At 48.4% G+C, this 12,310-nt stretch overlaps 1 protein-coding gene across 2 annotated transcripts in view; it reads left to right on the top strand.

Moving 5' to 3' along the window:
• GNAL (G protein subunit alpha L) overlaps nt 1-12,310 on the top strand; it is an 83,182-nt gene that overhangs the window by 69,121 nt on the left and 1,751 nt on the right. For both annotated transcript variants that reach the window (XM_036417908.2, XM_036417909.2), the window contains exons 6-10: nt 5,404-5,458; nt 6,909-6,982; nt 7,541-7,599; nt 7,986-8,106; nt 10,655-10,785. In XM_036417908.2, the coding sequence (XP_036273801.1) occupies nt 5,404-5,458; nt 6,909-6,982; nt 7,541-7,599; nt 7,986-8,106; nt 10,655-10,785 (440 nt within the window). The remainder of the gene's footprint in view (nt 1-5,403; nt 5,459-6,908; nt 6,983-7,540; nt 7,600-7,985; nt 8,107-10,654; nt 10,786-12,310) is intronic.

The raw sequence follows: 12,310 nt of genomic DNA, 5'->3' as shown, positions 1-12,310 counted from the left end.
CTGAAAGATCCCAGGTTTGATTCCAGGCAAGGGCGTGTACGTTGGTTGTGGGCACATCCCCAGTGGGGGTGTGCAGGAGGCAGCTGATCGATGTTTCTAGCTCTCTATCTCTCTCCCTTCCTCTCTGTAAAAAATCAATAAAATATATTTAAAAAGAAAGAAAGAAAGAAAAAGAAATGCAGAATAAGAAAACCCAGCATTAAAAAAAAAGGGGGTGGGGGAGATCCAACTCAAACATTCCAATAGTTGATCTCCTATGCAACTACTAATAGTTTTGCTCTTTATTTCTCTCTTATTTTTCTGCCTTCAAATGTATAGTTTCTAACCTGGGTTTAGAACATACTTTTTCTTTTTTCTTTTTTTTCTTTTTAAATATTTTATTGATTTTGTACAGAGAGGAAGGGAGAGAGATAGAGAGTTAGAAACATCGATGAGAGAGAGTCATTGATCAGTTGCCTCTTGCACACCTCCTACTGGGGATATGCCCGCAACCAAGGTACATGCCCTTGACCAGAATCGAACCCAGGTCCCTTCAGTCCCCAAGCCGACGCTCTATCCATTGAGCTAAACCGGTCTCGGCAGAACATACTTTTTCTTTCTTTATGAACAATTTAGATTATTTCAGTTCAGTTATATGTGCACAATTGGAGAACTTGCTGACTAAAGCTATTGCTTCTTGAAGGCATGTTAATGCATGTGTGTACCTTTTAGATAGAAACATGCTGTGAGTGTTGGACACTGTGCCCACCCAGCTGTCTCTGATTTGTAAAAAAGTCACCTAAAATAAGTACCAGTCTAATAACCTTATTATCTGAACCTGGTCTCAGGGTCAGCCAGACAATCTCACACTGTGAAGTAGAAGTGAGGGGCTTTCTGTTGTAGATTCTTCCTTTGCAATACGCACAACACTCTCTTGGAGGCATTTCTGTAGCCAAAATCCAAAACTCTAGGCTTTGAGTACTATTGACAAAAAGCCACCAGCCGATGAACATTGAACAAACGGATGGGCAAGCCTCTTTCATTTTTTTAATTATAATCAACTGGCTGGCACTAATAAAATGCCTGCCTGGAAAAAAAAAAAAAATGCCTGCCTGGTTGCCTATGTTCATGTTTCTACAACTGGATGGCTTTCTACAACCGTGTGGAACAGGACAGACAGTGCTTCTCTTGGCCACGATTGCTGGACCTAGTGTGGTCCGCAGCTCAGCTGGCTCCTGCTAGGGAAGTGAGTAATTGGTCATTGATTGCATCTGATCCTGATGTCGGCTATGGCATCCTTCTGTCTGGTTTCCCCAGTGGTTAGTCATTGGGATGTTCCTTTTTGTTTGATGCCAACCAGAGCCCCATTCTGAGTGCTTAATGATGAAGAGAGTAGTTGTTCAAGGGAGAGGAAGTCAGAGTTTTGGATAAGGCCAGATTAAATCAAAAGGGGTGGGAAAAAGAAGAACAGATCAGATTAAACAAAATAGGGTTTCTGCATGGTTATATAATTTGCATGGATCTTCACCCTGCTGTTCTCTGTCACTCCATAGTATTTTAATACCATGAAAATAAGTATCTTATAAACTGTGCACCTATGAATGAGGACAATGGGGGGTGGGGAGGGGGCAGAGGATGGGGTGGGAACCTGGTGGAAGGGGGAAGAAATGAGGAACCTTTGTAATAATATGAACAATAAAGATTGATTTAAAAAAAAAAAAAAAAGAAAGAAATCTCCTCTGAAGACTAAATAAATAACAAACAAAAAAAACCTTAAAAAAAAATAAGTATCTTGAAATCAATTTCAATAACACTAAGAAAAGGTTTTTATTTACCTTGACAGAGTTCCAACTTGGTAAGTTTTTCACAGAGATAATATTAAATATATTTAAATAAATGTATATGTTAAAAGTAAATGATTTTTAAATAAATCATCTTTTCATGATCCCTTCCTTATCCCTTTTCATGATCGACTCCATAGACATAAGAACTCTGACTTTTAAGTTATTTTAGAAGAGGAGTAGAAATAGATGAGAACTAAACAATGAATTGCTCTTTTGAACCAATATGAAACAGAAAAAAAGATCTAAATGATGAGAAGAAAAACGCTTCTGCAAACATAAATATCCTCAGCTGTAGCAGAAAATGGAAGAAAATGTAAATAAAATGCTTTTTAACTGCTTTTATTAGTGCCCACATGAGGGTGATGTTTTACAGCTGTAATTCAGTATTGCCTTACAACTATGTATCTAGTGTGAATGGATGGTCTATCAGGGGGATTCTTTAATCTGGTGACATTTAAGAAGACAGTGTAAGCTTTAAAATGCAGTCGTGTGAGATTCTGTGTATGATTTGAAAGCCCCTTTAAACTCATCTCTTCATACAGGGTGTCCCAAAGAAGTGCATACACACTCTTACCAGCTGATAGCTCAGTTTTGAAACAAATGCCTTTTAATAAACACTGCCTTTATAATTATTCAAAGTGTGTGTATACATTTTTTGGGACACCCTATATTATCTTAGGAGCCTTGATTTGAAGTACTTCTACAACATACTGAGAAATACGTGGATTGAACCAAAACCCTAGGCAAAATGTAGCAGAAATTTATAGGTTTTATTTTATGCCTTTATTTCTCAGACAGTGTCTCAAAGAACTGGGGGATGCATTCACATGCAGGGGGAATTTTCACTTTTTACTTTATTGTACAAACTTGAAACCTGTGCACTCAGAATACCAGTCAGCACCAGTAACAATTCAAGCGATGCTCTTAGAAATGTTCATTGATGCTTCTCAGAGCTCCCTTAGATGGTTAAGCATGAGATAAAACTTGAATACCCATCCTGGAGTCTGCGGGTGGGAAATGAACTTGACACCTTTGCCTTTGTCATCGACATCTCAGAACCTCGTATTTTTAGCAGCATTCAGGAAGGTACTCCCCCCACTTCCTTTCGGAGGCGGTCTTTAATCCCATCTCTCAGTATTTTTTTAGCCTTATTCCACTGTTTCTACTTACACTGCTTATTAACGGGTTAATCAAGCCACTCACCTCCCTCACCCTCTCTATGTCCCCATAGAAATTGGTTGCTTCCTTCCTAAACTTGATAACTAAAGGCTTCATGTTTCGTTTAATGTTTAGTTCCTTCCAGCCCTTTTAATCAGAGACTATGGTTTCTGTGTCACAGGTCAGTATTATCTGTCCCCAGCCAGGAGAACAGATCCTTTCCGAATCCCGTTATTGCAGCCCACTATGGGTTGGGGTTGGGGGCAGGGAGCAGCTCAGCTCCCATCTGAGACCCTCCTGGAGGGCTGGGCCGCAGTGCAGGGATCCCTTTCCAGGAGCAGAAACCTCTTCCTCCATCACAGAATCTTCTGGCTCCTTTCCTGCTGGATGGTCAGAAGCTCAGCGGGTATTTCACCAAATTCAAGACCAGCAAGCCCTTAGCCAGACCGCATTGTGATGTTCAAACCTGGAGCCTTCCGTTTCTCCCGCTCCCAGGCGGGCCCCGCCTGTGGCATTTCCCCACCTGCTTGCATTCTTCCAAACTGCTCCGTCTCAGGCACCAGCCCCGCCCGCCAGGCCCAATTCACCGGAAGGGCCGCAGGCAGCCGGGCCCCTCTGGCTCTCCGTGGCACTGCCACCCCCTCCAGGAGCAGGTGACTTTTAACAACTCCTGCAGCGGGCAGTGCAGCCACAGACACCTCCCTGCACAGCTGCTTCCCCTGGCGTGGGCCTGGCCCTGGCTGCCAGCTGAAATGGCCTCACTGCCCTCACCACCTTTTGTCTCTGGGAGGATGTCCGACACCAGCAGACCCACCCTGGCCCCTTGCTACGTTCTGCTGGTGGCTTACCTGCCGCGGAGTTGGTTGCCTCTTGTGGCAGCTCTAAGGCAGGTCTTGGTCCTGGAGCAGCCGGGCCTTGTGCCAAATCAAGGGCCCCTGGATGGAGGGGCACCTAAATGCCATCCCAGCAGCAGGACCCTGGGGCTGTCCTTAGCCAGGAGTGGAGGTGGCCGGAGAGTGAAGTGGTCTTGCTGTGTCCTTGGCCTCCTCTCGCCCGTGCTGAAAGCCTCTTAAGACTGAGTGCAGGCTGGTGGGGGTGCTGGTGGGGGAACGAGTGGAGACGGGAGGGGACACTTCTGTGCCATGCAGAATGCTGCATTTCAAGGGCTTAGAAGAAGGCCCCATCTTTGCTTTACTTCACATACCCAGTGATGGCGCCCAAACCTTCCAGTGCTGGGCAGGCAGGGGAGCAGGACCCTGTCCCTGTCTACGTCATGTGCACTCCGCTCCGTGTAGGAGCCTCACCCTGGCCAGGGGGCACCCACGGGCGGGAGAAGCTGGGCCGCTGCGGCCACACTCCCTCCTCCTGCTCCCCTGCCCTTCTGCAGCCCCGCCGCCCACTCTTCCCTCGCGGCCCTCTGACCACCAGCCACCAGTCCCCACCAGCTTCTGAGTCTTGACCATCTGTGTCCTTTGGGGGCTCGGCCTCTCGGCCACCTGCTCGCTTACCTCTTCCATCCAGCCCCCGGAGGAGGAGGAGGGGAGTCACCAGACAAGTCATCAGGGGTCAGGTCTCCCAGGGTGCTGGGCCTGTTCCGGGCGGCTTGTGATTTGTAGGCAGAAACAGATAACAAACAAAGGAGGTTTATTATCAGGTCGTGCTAAGCACTTTGTAGACAAATAAAGCAAGGCTGGCATGGAGGTGGACAGGGTGCTGTTTTAGACAAGATGCACAGGGGGCCCCTGGCGGGTGAGCAGGCGGTGCAGGGGAGGGCCAGCACCCGCGTCTGTCTTCCACCTGCAGGTGCAGTGTAAGCTCCTTCCTGCTGCTTACTCCTCCTGCCTCCTATTGTGTATCATATCACACCTCTGGGTCCAATCTTATAGCTTCTACCCCGTGGGCTCCCCAGATTAAACTCGCTCTCTCTCTCTCTCTCTCTCTCTCTCTCTCTCTCTCTCTTTCTCTCTCTCTTTCTCTCACTCTCTCATACACACACACACACACACACACACCCTCTCACACTCCTAAGGTTTCAGACCTTATCAGGAACTTATTACACTAAAGGAACATCTCTCACTTCCTGTTTTGTATTTACAGCCCACCATGGCCCTCTACTAGCTTAGCCCTGGAAGGAAGTCTGTGCCCCTTCCAATTTATGATGGTCCCTCACCCCCTGCCCTATAACATTGGACGAGAGGGAAGGCAGAGGGAACGGGGGAAAGAAGGCAGTCGTGGCAGCATAACTACCTCAATCCCGACTGTGATGCTACTCGGGCAGACACCTGTGCGGGGTGGAAACCGGGAGCTTCCCTCGCTCCTGCTGGCCGTCCCCTCCGGTGCTGGCGCGGCTGTCCCCCGGTCACCCACAGCCCAGGAGGTGGTCCTCCGAGGCCTTCCTGAGCCCTGCTGGCTTTCCTTTCAGCTTCCTGGAGAGAATCGACAGCGTCAGCCTGGTGGACTACACCCCCACGGACCAGGTACGTGACCTTAGAGCTGAGCTACCTGCTAGAGGTCAAAGACATTGCCAGTATTATTCAGTGATTCTTTTTTTAAATGGATTGAGGAAACTTTTCTTCAAATAACTACTTCTTGAAAATGATGTTGTCCCTGCCTGTGCAGGTAGTATATGTTTGCTATGCCCTGTTAATGGCCCATGGACTTAGCTCTCTGAAATGTACTAAATGTCTACATTCCAAACATCAAAATAATGTTATTTTGGAATAGGCCTAAGCCATTCCCATTCCTCTTGGAGCTTAGTTTTCCACAGAAAACTAAACCTTTGCCTCCCTGGCTTCATAAACCCTGTCCATCCTGCTTTCGGCCCTGGTCTGAGTCACAAACCACAGCACACTCTTCAGGGGTTGAGCCAGGAAGTTTACTCTCTGCGAGTAGCAGAGAGGGACCTTCCATGGCTCCCAAACCTTCGGCCCTCGGGCCTCTGTAGAGACTTGGACAACCATGCATTGTTCAGCGTAGGCGCCCTCCCAGCCTCCAGAGCTAGTGAGCTCCAAAGAAGTGAGGGGGCTCCGTTCAGACTCCCAGTCTGCGTCCCCCAGAGGGCCTTGCCTGGATCTCGGGGAGGCTTTCTCGTCTGTGCGCACATCCTGGGGGTCTGAGCTCCTCTCCATCCCTCAACGTCCACCTGTCTCCGGGGCTGGCTCTGAGCAAGCGCTCAGAGTTACCTGGCAGAGCAGCGGAGCCCTCCCAGCCCTGACTCATTCCCTGAGGCTGTCCTGAGCCCCTCCCTTCAGGCTGAGAGGGGAGGACCACCTCTCAGCTTCCGGAGAGATGGCAGTGTCCGCTTCACCAACATCGCAATGGATTTGTGATCAGAAAAAAATACCCTGACATCTGGCAAACATACGTACGAGAGGTCTCAGCTTAAAAAATTATGGCTTTCTCCTCCCCTCCCGGCCACAATCAGCTTTTATCTTAGAGAGCAGAGAAGTCTGCAGGGGAGAGAGGAAATCTTAAATCAATTAGCAGCCAGTCCAGAGCATCCAATTGCACTTCCTCTGCTTTCTCACCCAAATGGCTCTAAACCCTGAGCAGCTGGCTCTCGGTTGTACCAGGAGAGTGCAGGCAACAACCTTAAGGGAGGGGTGTGGTTGTCAGGAGCACAGCAGTGGTTACATTCATCAGTGATTAAAAATAAAAATCCTAAAAAAAAATAAAATAAAATAAAGCACAGCTATCAAGTCTCTAAGACAAAACCAATGCATTAACTGTGACTTTCTCGGGGGTGGGGCTCGGGGAGGGAGACGGAGCACTTCTGTCTGAGTGTTCATTACTGCACTGTTGTTTCTTATACAATATAATGGAAGAAACCGCTATTTGAAAAGCTCCCTCATGCTTGCGTCCCGGGCTCCTTCCCTTCGGAAGGAGAGCAGTGGTGTCACTTGGTCTGCTTTTCTCTCCCTGCTCCAGGACCTTCTCAGATGCAGAGTTCTGACATCAGGGATTTTTGAGACACGATTCCAAGTGGACAAAGTAAACTTCCAGTAAGTGTGTTGTTGGGAGCAGGCCTGCTGGGGGGCTGTGGACAGGAGCCCCGCCCTGCTTCCGTCTGGGGCCCCCCGGGCGTGGGGCCAGGAGACACCTCGAATCCCAAATGTATTGCCATCCTTCACGATAAGTAACTGTGACCGTGTGGCCCTGAAGTGCATGCAGTGGGTGTAGGGAAGGGAGGAGTCCAAGACTGGAGAGGCCTTTGAAGGAGAAAGATCCCAGGCATCGGAGGGGCAGGTAGAGAGACACTGCAGCCTGAAATTCGGGCAGCGGGGTGCACCTCACAGGCTGGCCCAAGAAGAGGAGCCTGAGCCACCGATGACCACAGGGCCAGGGCTGCGACCCGAGAAACGACTGGCTGTGGACGCCCAGGCGGGCTCCCTGGAGCACACCCGGGGCTGCCCGAGCAGCCTGCCGAGGCCGCGCAGGCCCAGGTCACACGGGCCCAGGTCACACGGGCTGTGCTGCAGGCGGGCAGCAGGAAGAAGGGCACAGAGTGCAGGGTGCGTCCTCACAGCCCAAGTAATTGTCATCCTCTTCTCCTTCCACAGCATGTTTGATGTCGGTGGCCAGAGGGACGAGAGAAGAAAGTGGATCCAGTGCTTTAACGGTGATTTCTAAGCTTCCTCAAGAAAAGGGGATGAGTTCTCCCCTAGCTCCTGCCACTGTATTTAAATAGTTTTGCATGATGTCATCTATAAAATGCCTTCAATGTGATTCTCATAAGTAAGGAATTTAAGTGTCCTCAGCTCCCATTTGCCATGTGCTAATAATACAGGGTGGATTCCTGGCCAGGCAGGTGACTAAAGGACCAGCGCACGTGCGTATACACACACACACACACACACACACACACACACACACACACACAGTGCTGGTTCACGTCTTTCTCGCGGGCAGGAAGTGAAAACCACCCTGGGGATGGTGGCAGTTGGATGTGTACTTTGTCCTCAGCCCCAGCTACATCTGTCTAACTTCCTCTCCTCTCCCACTAAGATGTCACCGCCATCATTTACGTGGCAGCCTGCAGCAGCTACAACATGGTGATCCGGGAAGATAACAACACCAACCGGCTGAGAGAGTCCCTGGACCTTTTTGAAAGCATCTGGAACAACAGGTGATAAAAACGATAAGTTCAGTCTCGCCACTGGATTGCAAATTTTCTTTCATTGAAAGTATCACTCCGCTCACTTTGGTTATTATTCTCCAGATAAATTCATTCGTTCCTTACTGGTAAATCCAAAACTGCAAGAAGTATCTCTTTTAGTCCATCTCACATACAGACACACTTAACATGGACCGTTCCTTAATGGAGCCCTGCTGGTGCTTTGTGGAGAAAATTTATTGTTCCTCACTTATGGACTTTTCCCCCCATTGGTTTTTAGAGAGAGTGGAAGGAGGGAGGGAGAGAGAGAGAGAGAGAGAGAGATCAATTGGTTGCCGGAGTGGAGGATCACACCTGCAATCCACATATGTGCCCGTGGTTGGGAATCGAACCCACAACCCTTGGGTGCAAGGGCCACTGCTCTAACCACTGAGATAACCAGCCAAGGCTGTGAAGAAAATGTAAATCTCTGTTTTAAGAGCCCAAGATTATATCTAGGGTACAAAACTGGTTTGGTTTGGTTTTCAGAATTTAGAAAGTGCCAGTTTTAAGCATCCACATACAGCTAGGTGACCCCTAGGATCAGTTACAGTTCAAAAGTGCAATCTTGTCTGAAAGTGCTACTACTGCACAGGAGCGAATGGCACACACACCCCAAACGCTGCACATGGAGGTAATAATCAGTGTCTTCTGAAGTATTTGGGAAGAAATAGCACCATGGGGGTCAGAAACATAAGCTGGCCTTGCAAAAGGCCAGTAGGTCATCAGGCCAAAATTTCTCTAATAAAGTGTTCAACAATTGTTCTTATTTTTATACTATTAAGACAGTTAGTGGGAAAGAGTCAAGAAATACTGGGTATACACAGAAATGTGTTGGAGTCATTAGAATAGTTAGATAGCTATAGATTTGGTATAAATATAGATATAGATATAGATAGTTATAGAGATAGAGATATATAGATATAGATGATATAGATATAGATGATATAGATATAGATATAGATATAGATATAGATATAGATGATATAGATATAGATATAGATATATACACACACACACAGTCACATGGGAAAATGACCACAATGTTGTTAAATGAAAAGGCAGATTTAAAAACACCTTAATCTTATTTTTATAAACATGATAAATATGTGTGAGGATAGGGGGGAAAAAAGTAAAAACATAAACATTTTAATAGTTGTCTCTGGGTGTAATTACCGTATTTTTCGGACCATAAGACGCACTTTTTTCCCCCCCAGAAGTGGGGGGGGAAAGTCCCTGTGTCTTATGGTCCAAATATAGCCTACACATATACTTTTAAAAAAAAGTTTTTTTACTTGCCCGGCTCTGTGTGGTCTCTGTGTGCTTGCCCGGCTCTAAAATGGTTCTAAATGTTTACTTTACAGGGTTGATTACATGTGTTTATGACTGTGATGTTGGGTTTTAATGCACATAAAATATTTTAGGACACTATTTGTTTCAGAATCTTTTTTTCTTCATTTCCCTTCTCTAAAAACTGGTGCGTCTTATGGTCCGGTGCGTCTTATGGTCCGAAAAATACGGTACATTTTATTTTTTCCTATGTATTAATTTTTCTATAATTAAAATTTCATTTTTACAAGGACTATTTTTTTTAATCCTCACCTGAGGATGTTTTTTTATTTTAGAGAGAGGAAGGAAGAGCGAGAGAGAGAAAACCCTATCAGTTGCCTCTCGCATGCACCCCAACTGGGAATCAAACCCGTAACCTAGGCATGTGACCTGATCAGGATTAGAATCGTCCAACCAGCTGAGCCACACCAGCCAGGGTTTTTTAACTAGAAGAAACCTTAAGGCTATTTGCATTTGGGGGAAGAATGGGTTGTGTTTCTAATTCATAGTAAGATTCCTGTACACATTCCATTAGCCTGATTCCTTTGAAGGAATGGCATTTCTAAAGGCTTTGCTGATAGGCACCCTGAACTGGTGTTAAGCCAGTTTTCAGCATCTGTCAGAATGAGACAGAGAACTTGCCCGCCTGCACCTCCACATGCCTGAGTCCTCCTCCCCCCGCCCCCAGCCTGGCCTGTCCAGCTCCGGGATCTAGATAGATCTAGATCTGATGAACATTCTGCCCACGTCTGGAGAGTCAGACCTGCTCAGAGGTGGCAGGGGAAAACCAAGCCAGCACAACTATGTTCTTCTGCGCGATTAGCTCATGAGTCCTGTATCTTCTTAACAAGGCTGTAACTTCCTCTAGTTTTCTGACACTTTCTTAGTAAGTGACACCCGTCATAAATAATCCAAGTGTATTTATTACATGAGTAACCCTTAGCTTTGGTACCAGTAAGTGTCTGTCCCCAGGGCAGATAAGGTAGAAGGAGCTAAAACTGCTACGTCATCTGCTCTATTTAGTTACCGTTGTGAGAACGTCTTTCTTGGAGACCGAGTGCGGGATGGAGATACTGGTCTATCAGGAGAGGCTACGTCCTCGCGTGCCCTCCTTGCCCCCGAGTCCCTCCTGCGTTCGCCGTTCTTCCCCACAGAGCGATGTCCAACGTGTGTATCTATGTCTCCTCTCCAGGTGGCTGCGGACCATTTCCATCATCTTGTTCTTGAACAAACAAGATATGCTGGCGGAGAAAGTCTTGGCGGGGAAGTCAAAAATTGAGGATTATTTCCCAGAGTATGCAAACTATACTGTCCCTGAAGATGGTAAGGTTTCAAAACAAGGTTCCCCCTATTAAGGAAAAGACTTGGTTGTTCAGTAGCCTATCATTCCAACCTGTCCTGGTGGCTCTAGGACACTCAGTTCATTAAAATCCCTCCTCTTGGTGACTGCCCCCCCCCCCGGGAGGCTTCCATTGGTAAGAGCTGCAGTTTGCCTGCCCACCAGAACGGTGCCGTCGGAGGATGTTCAGTTTGGGTGTGAAAATGCCATTCGTTGGGGTAGGTTCTGCCTGCCTCTCAGTGCCTCACTTGGGCTTCAGTCAGCCCTTTCCAGTGACCTCCACGCTGAACCCTCCCAGTAACCCACGTGGGAGTTTTCGTTGTTTGTTTTCTTGTGGGAAGTGAGGCTGAAAGAGGGAAAGTCGCTTGTTCAAGGTCCCTCGGGTGGAGGCTGTGAGGACCTTTCCTCCGGAGCCCAGGCTTTCAGCCCCGTGTCTACATCTCCCGTCTCGAGGGGTGACTTGGGCCACGACACTGGTGATTCCCATTAGGGTGACCGCCCGTCTGCTGATGATTCCCATTAGGGTGACCGCCCGTCTGCTGGTGCTCCGGGACCTGGGACCCCAGGGCGAAGGCAGGACGGCCCTGCCCGGCAGAGCTGTTCCTGGCTGTTGCTCTGCAGTCCCGAGCAGACCCTGGGCCACCAGAGTCTCAGAGGATCTGTTTGTTTACAACACAATCACACCACTTCTCACGTTTGAACCCCAATCCAGATCGAGCAGAATGAAAGGGACTTTCCTGGAAACTCCAGCTAAGAAGTTAGGAAAATTCATCAGCCTCTTGGCACTGACCTCAGCCAGCCCTGGGTGTGCTTCCGGAGGCTAAGGCGGCTGCCCCCGCCCCACGGGGGTTTCCAGAGCACCCCTGGTGCTGCCCTCTCTGCTGCTGGATTTCCTGTCTCCCGACAATCGGCTCTGCTTTAACTTTCCCAGTCACCAGCCCCCGTTACCTGACCCATCCAGCCAGTACTGTGGGGCTTCCCGCCACTGTCCATCCAGTACCACACACTCCTCCTTTCCCCCTCCTTTGGGCCCTGGTCCTGGCCCTCCTCTCAGCTGTGAATCTGGTCAGTGCAGCTCCTCGCCCAGGCTCCCTGATTCTGGTCACTCAGCTTTCCAGAAAACTCTTTGGACTTCCGAATCGGTTCACAAACATGCGTAAGATCCCTATCGATGTTGATTTAATCTCCCATAAACTGAGGCCAATCCTGACCGGTCCAGGAAGTAGTAAACACCGCACCTCCCCCGACCCCTGAGCAATACTGCGCTCCTCCCCCACTCCCTCCTTCCCATGGCGCTCCTCCCCTGCTCACTCCTCCCTCCCCTCTGCACGGGGCCTGCCCTGGCACCTCCCTGGCCACGCCTGGCAGGCCTCCCGGTCAGGGCTGACTCAGCACCTGCAGAGCTCCGCAGACCACAGAGAAGGGGGGAGAGTGATGAGAGCCTACAGTTTAGGAAAGTAACCTTCACAGGAGCTCAGAACCACTGACTGGTTCCATGAACTCAGAATG

This window comes from Pipistrellus kuhlii, unplaced genomic scaffold, assembly GCF_014108245.1.
Source record: "Pipistrellus kuhlii isolate mPipKuh1 unplaced genomic scaffold, mPipKuh1.p scaffold_m20_p_6, whole genome shotgun sequence".
Taxonomy (NCBI): domain Eukaryota; kingdom Metazoa; phylum Chordata; class Mammalia; order Chiroptera; family Vespertilionidae; genus Pipistrellus; species Pipistrellus kuhlii.
Note: the sequence above shows the minus strand (reverse complement) of the source record. Positions and strands in the feature narration are given on the sequence as shown.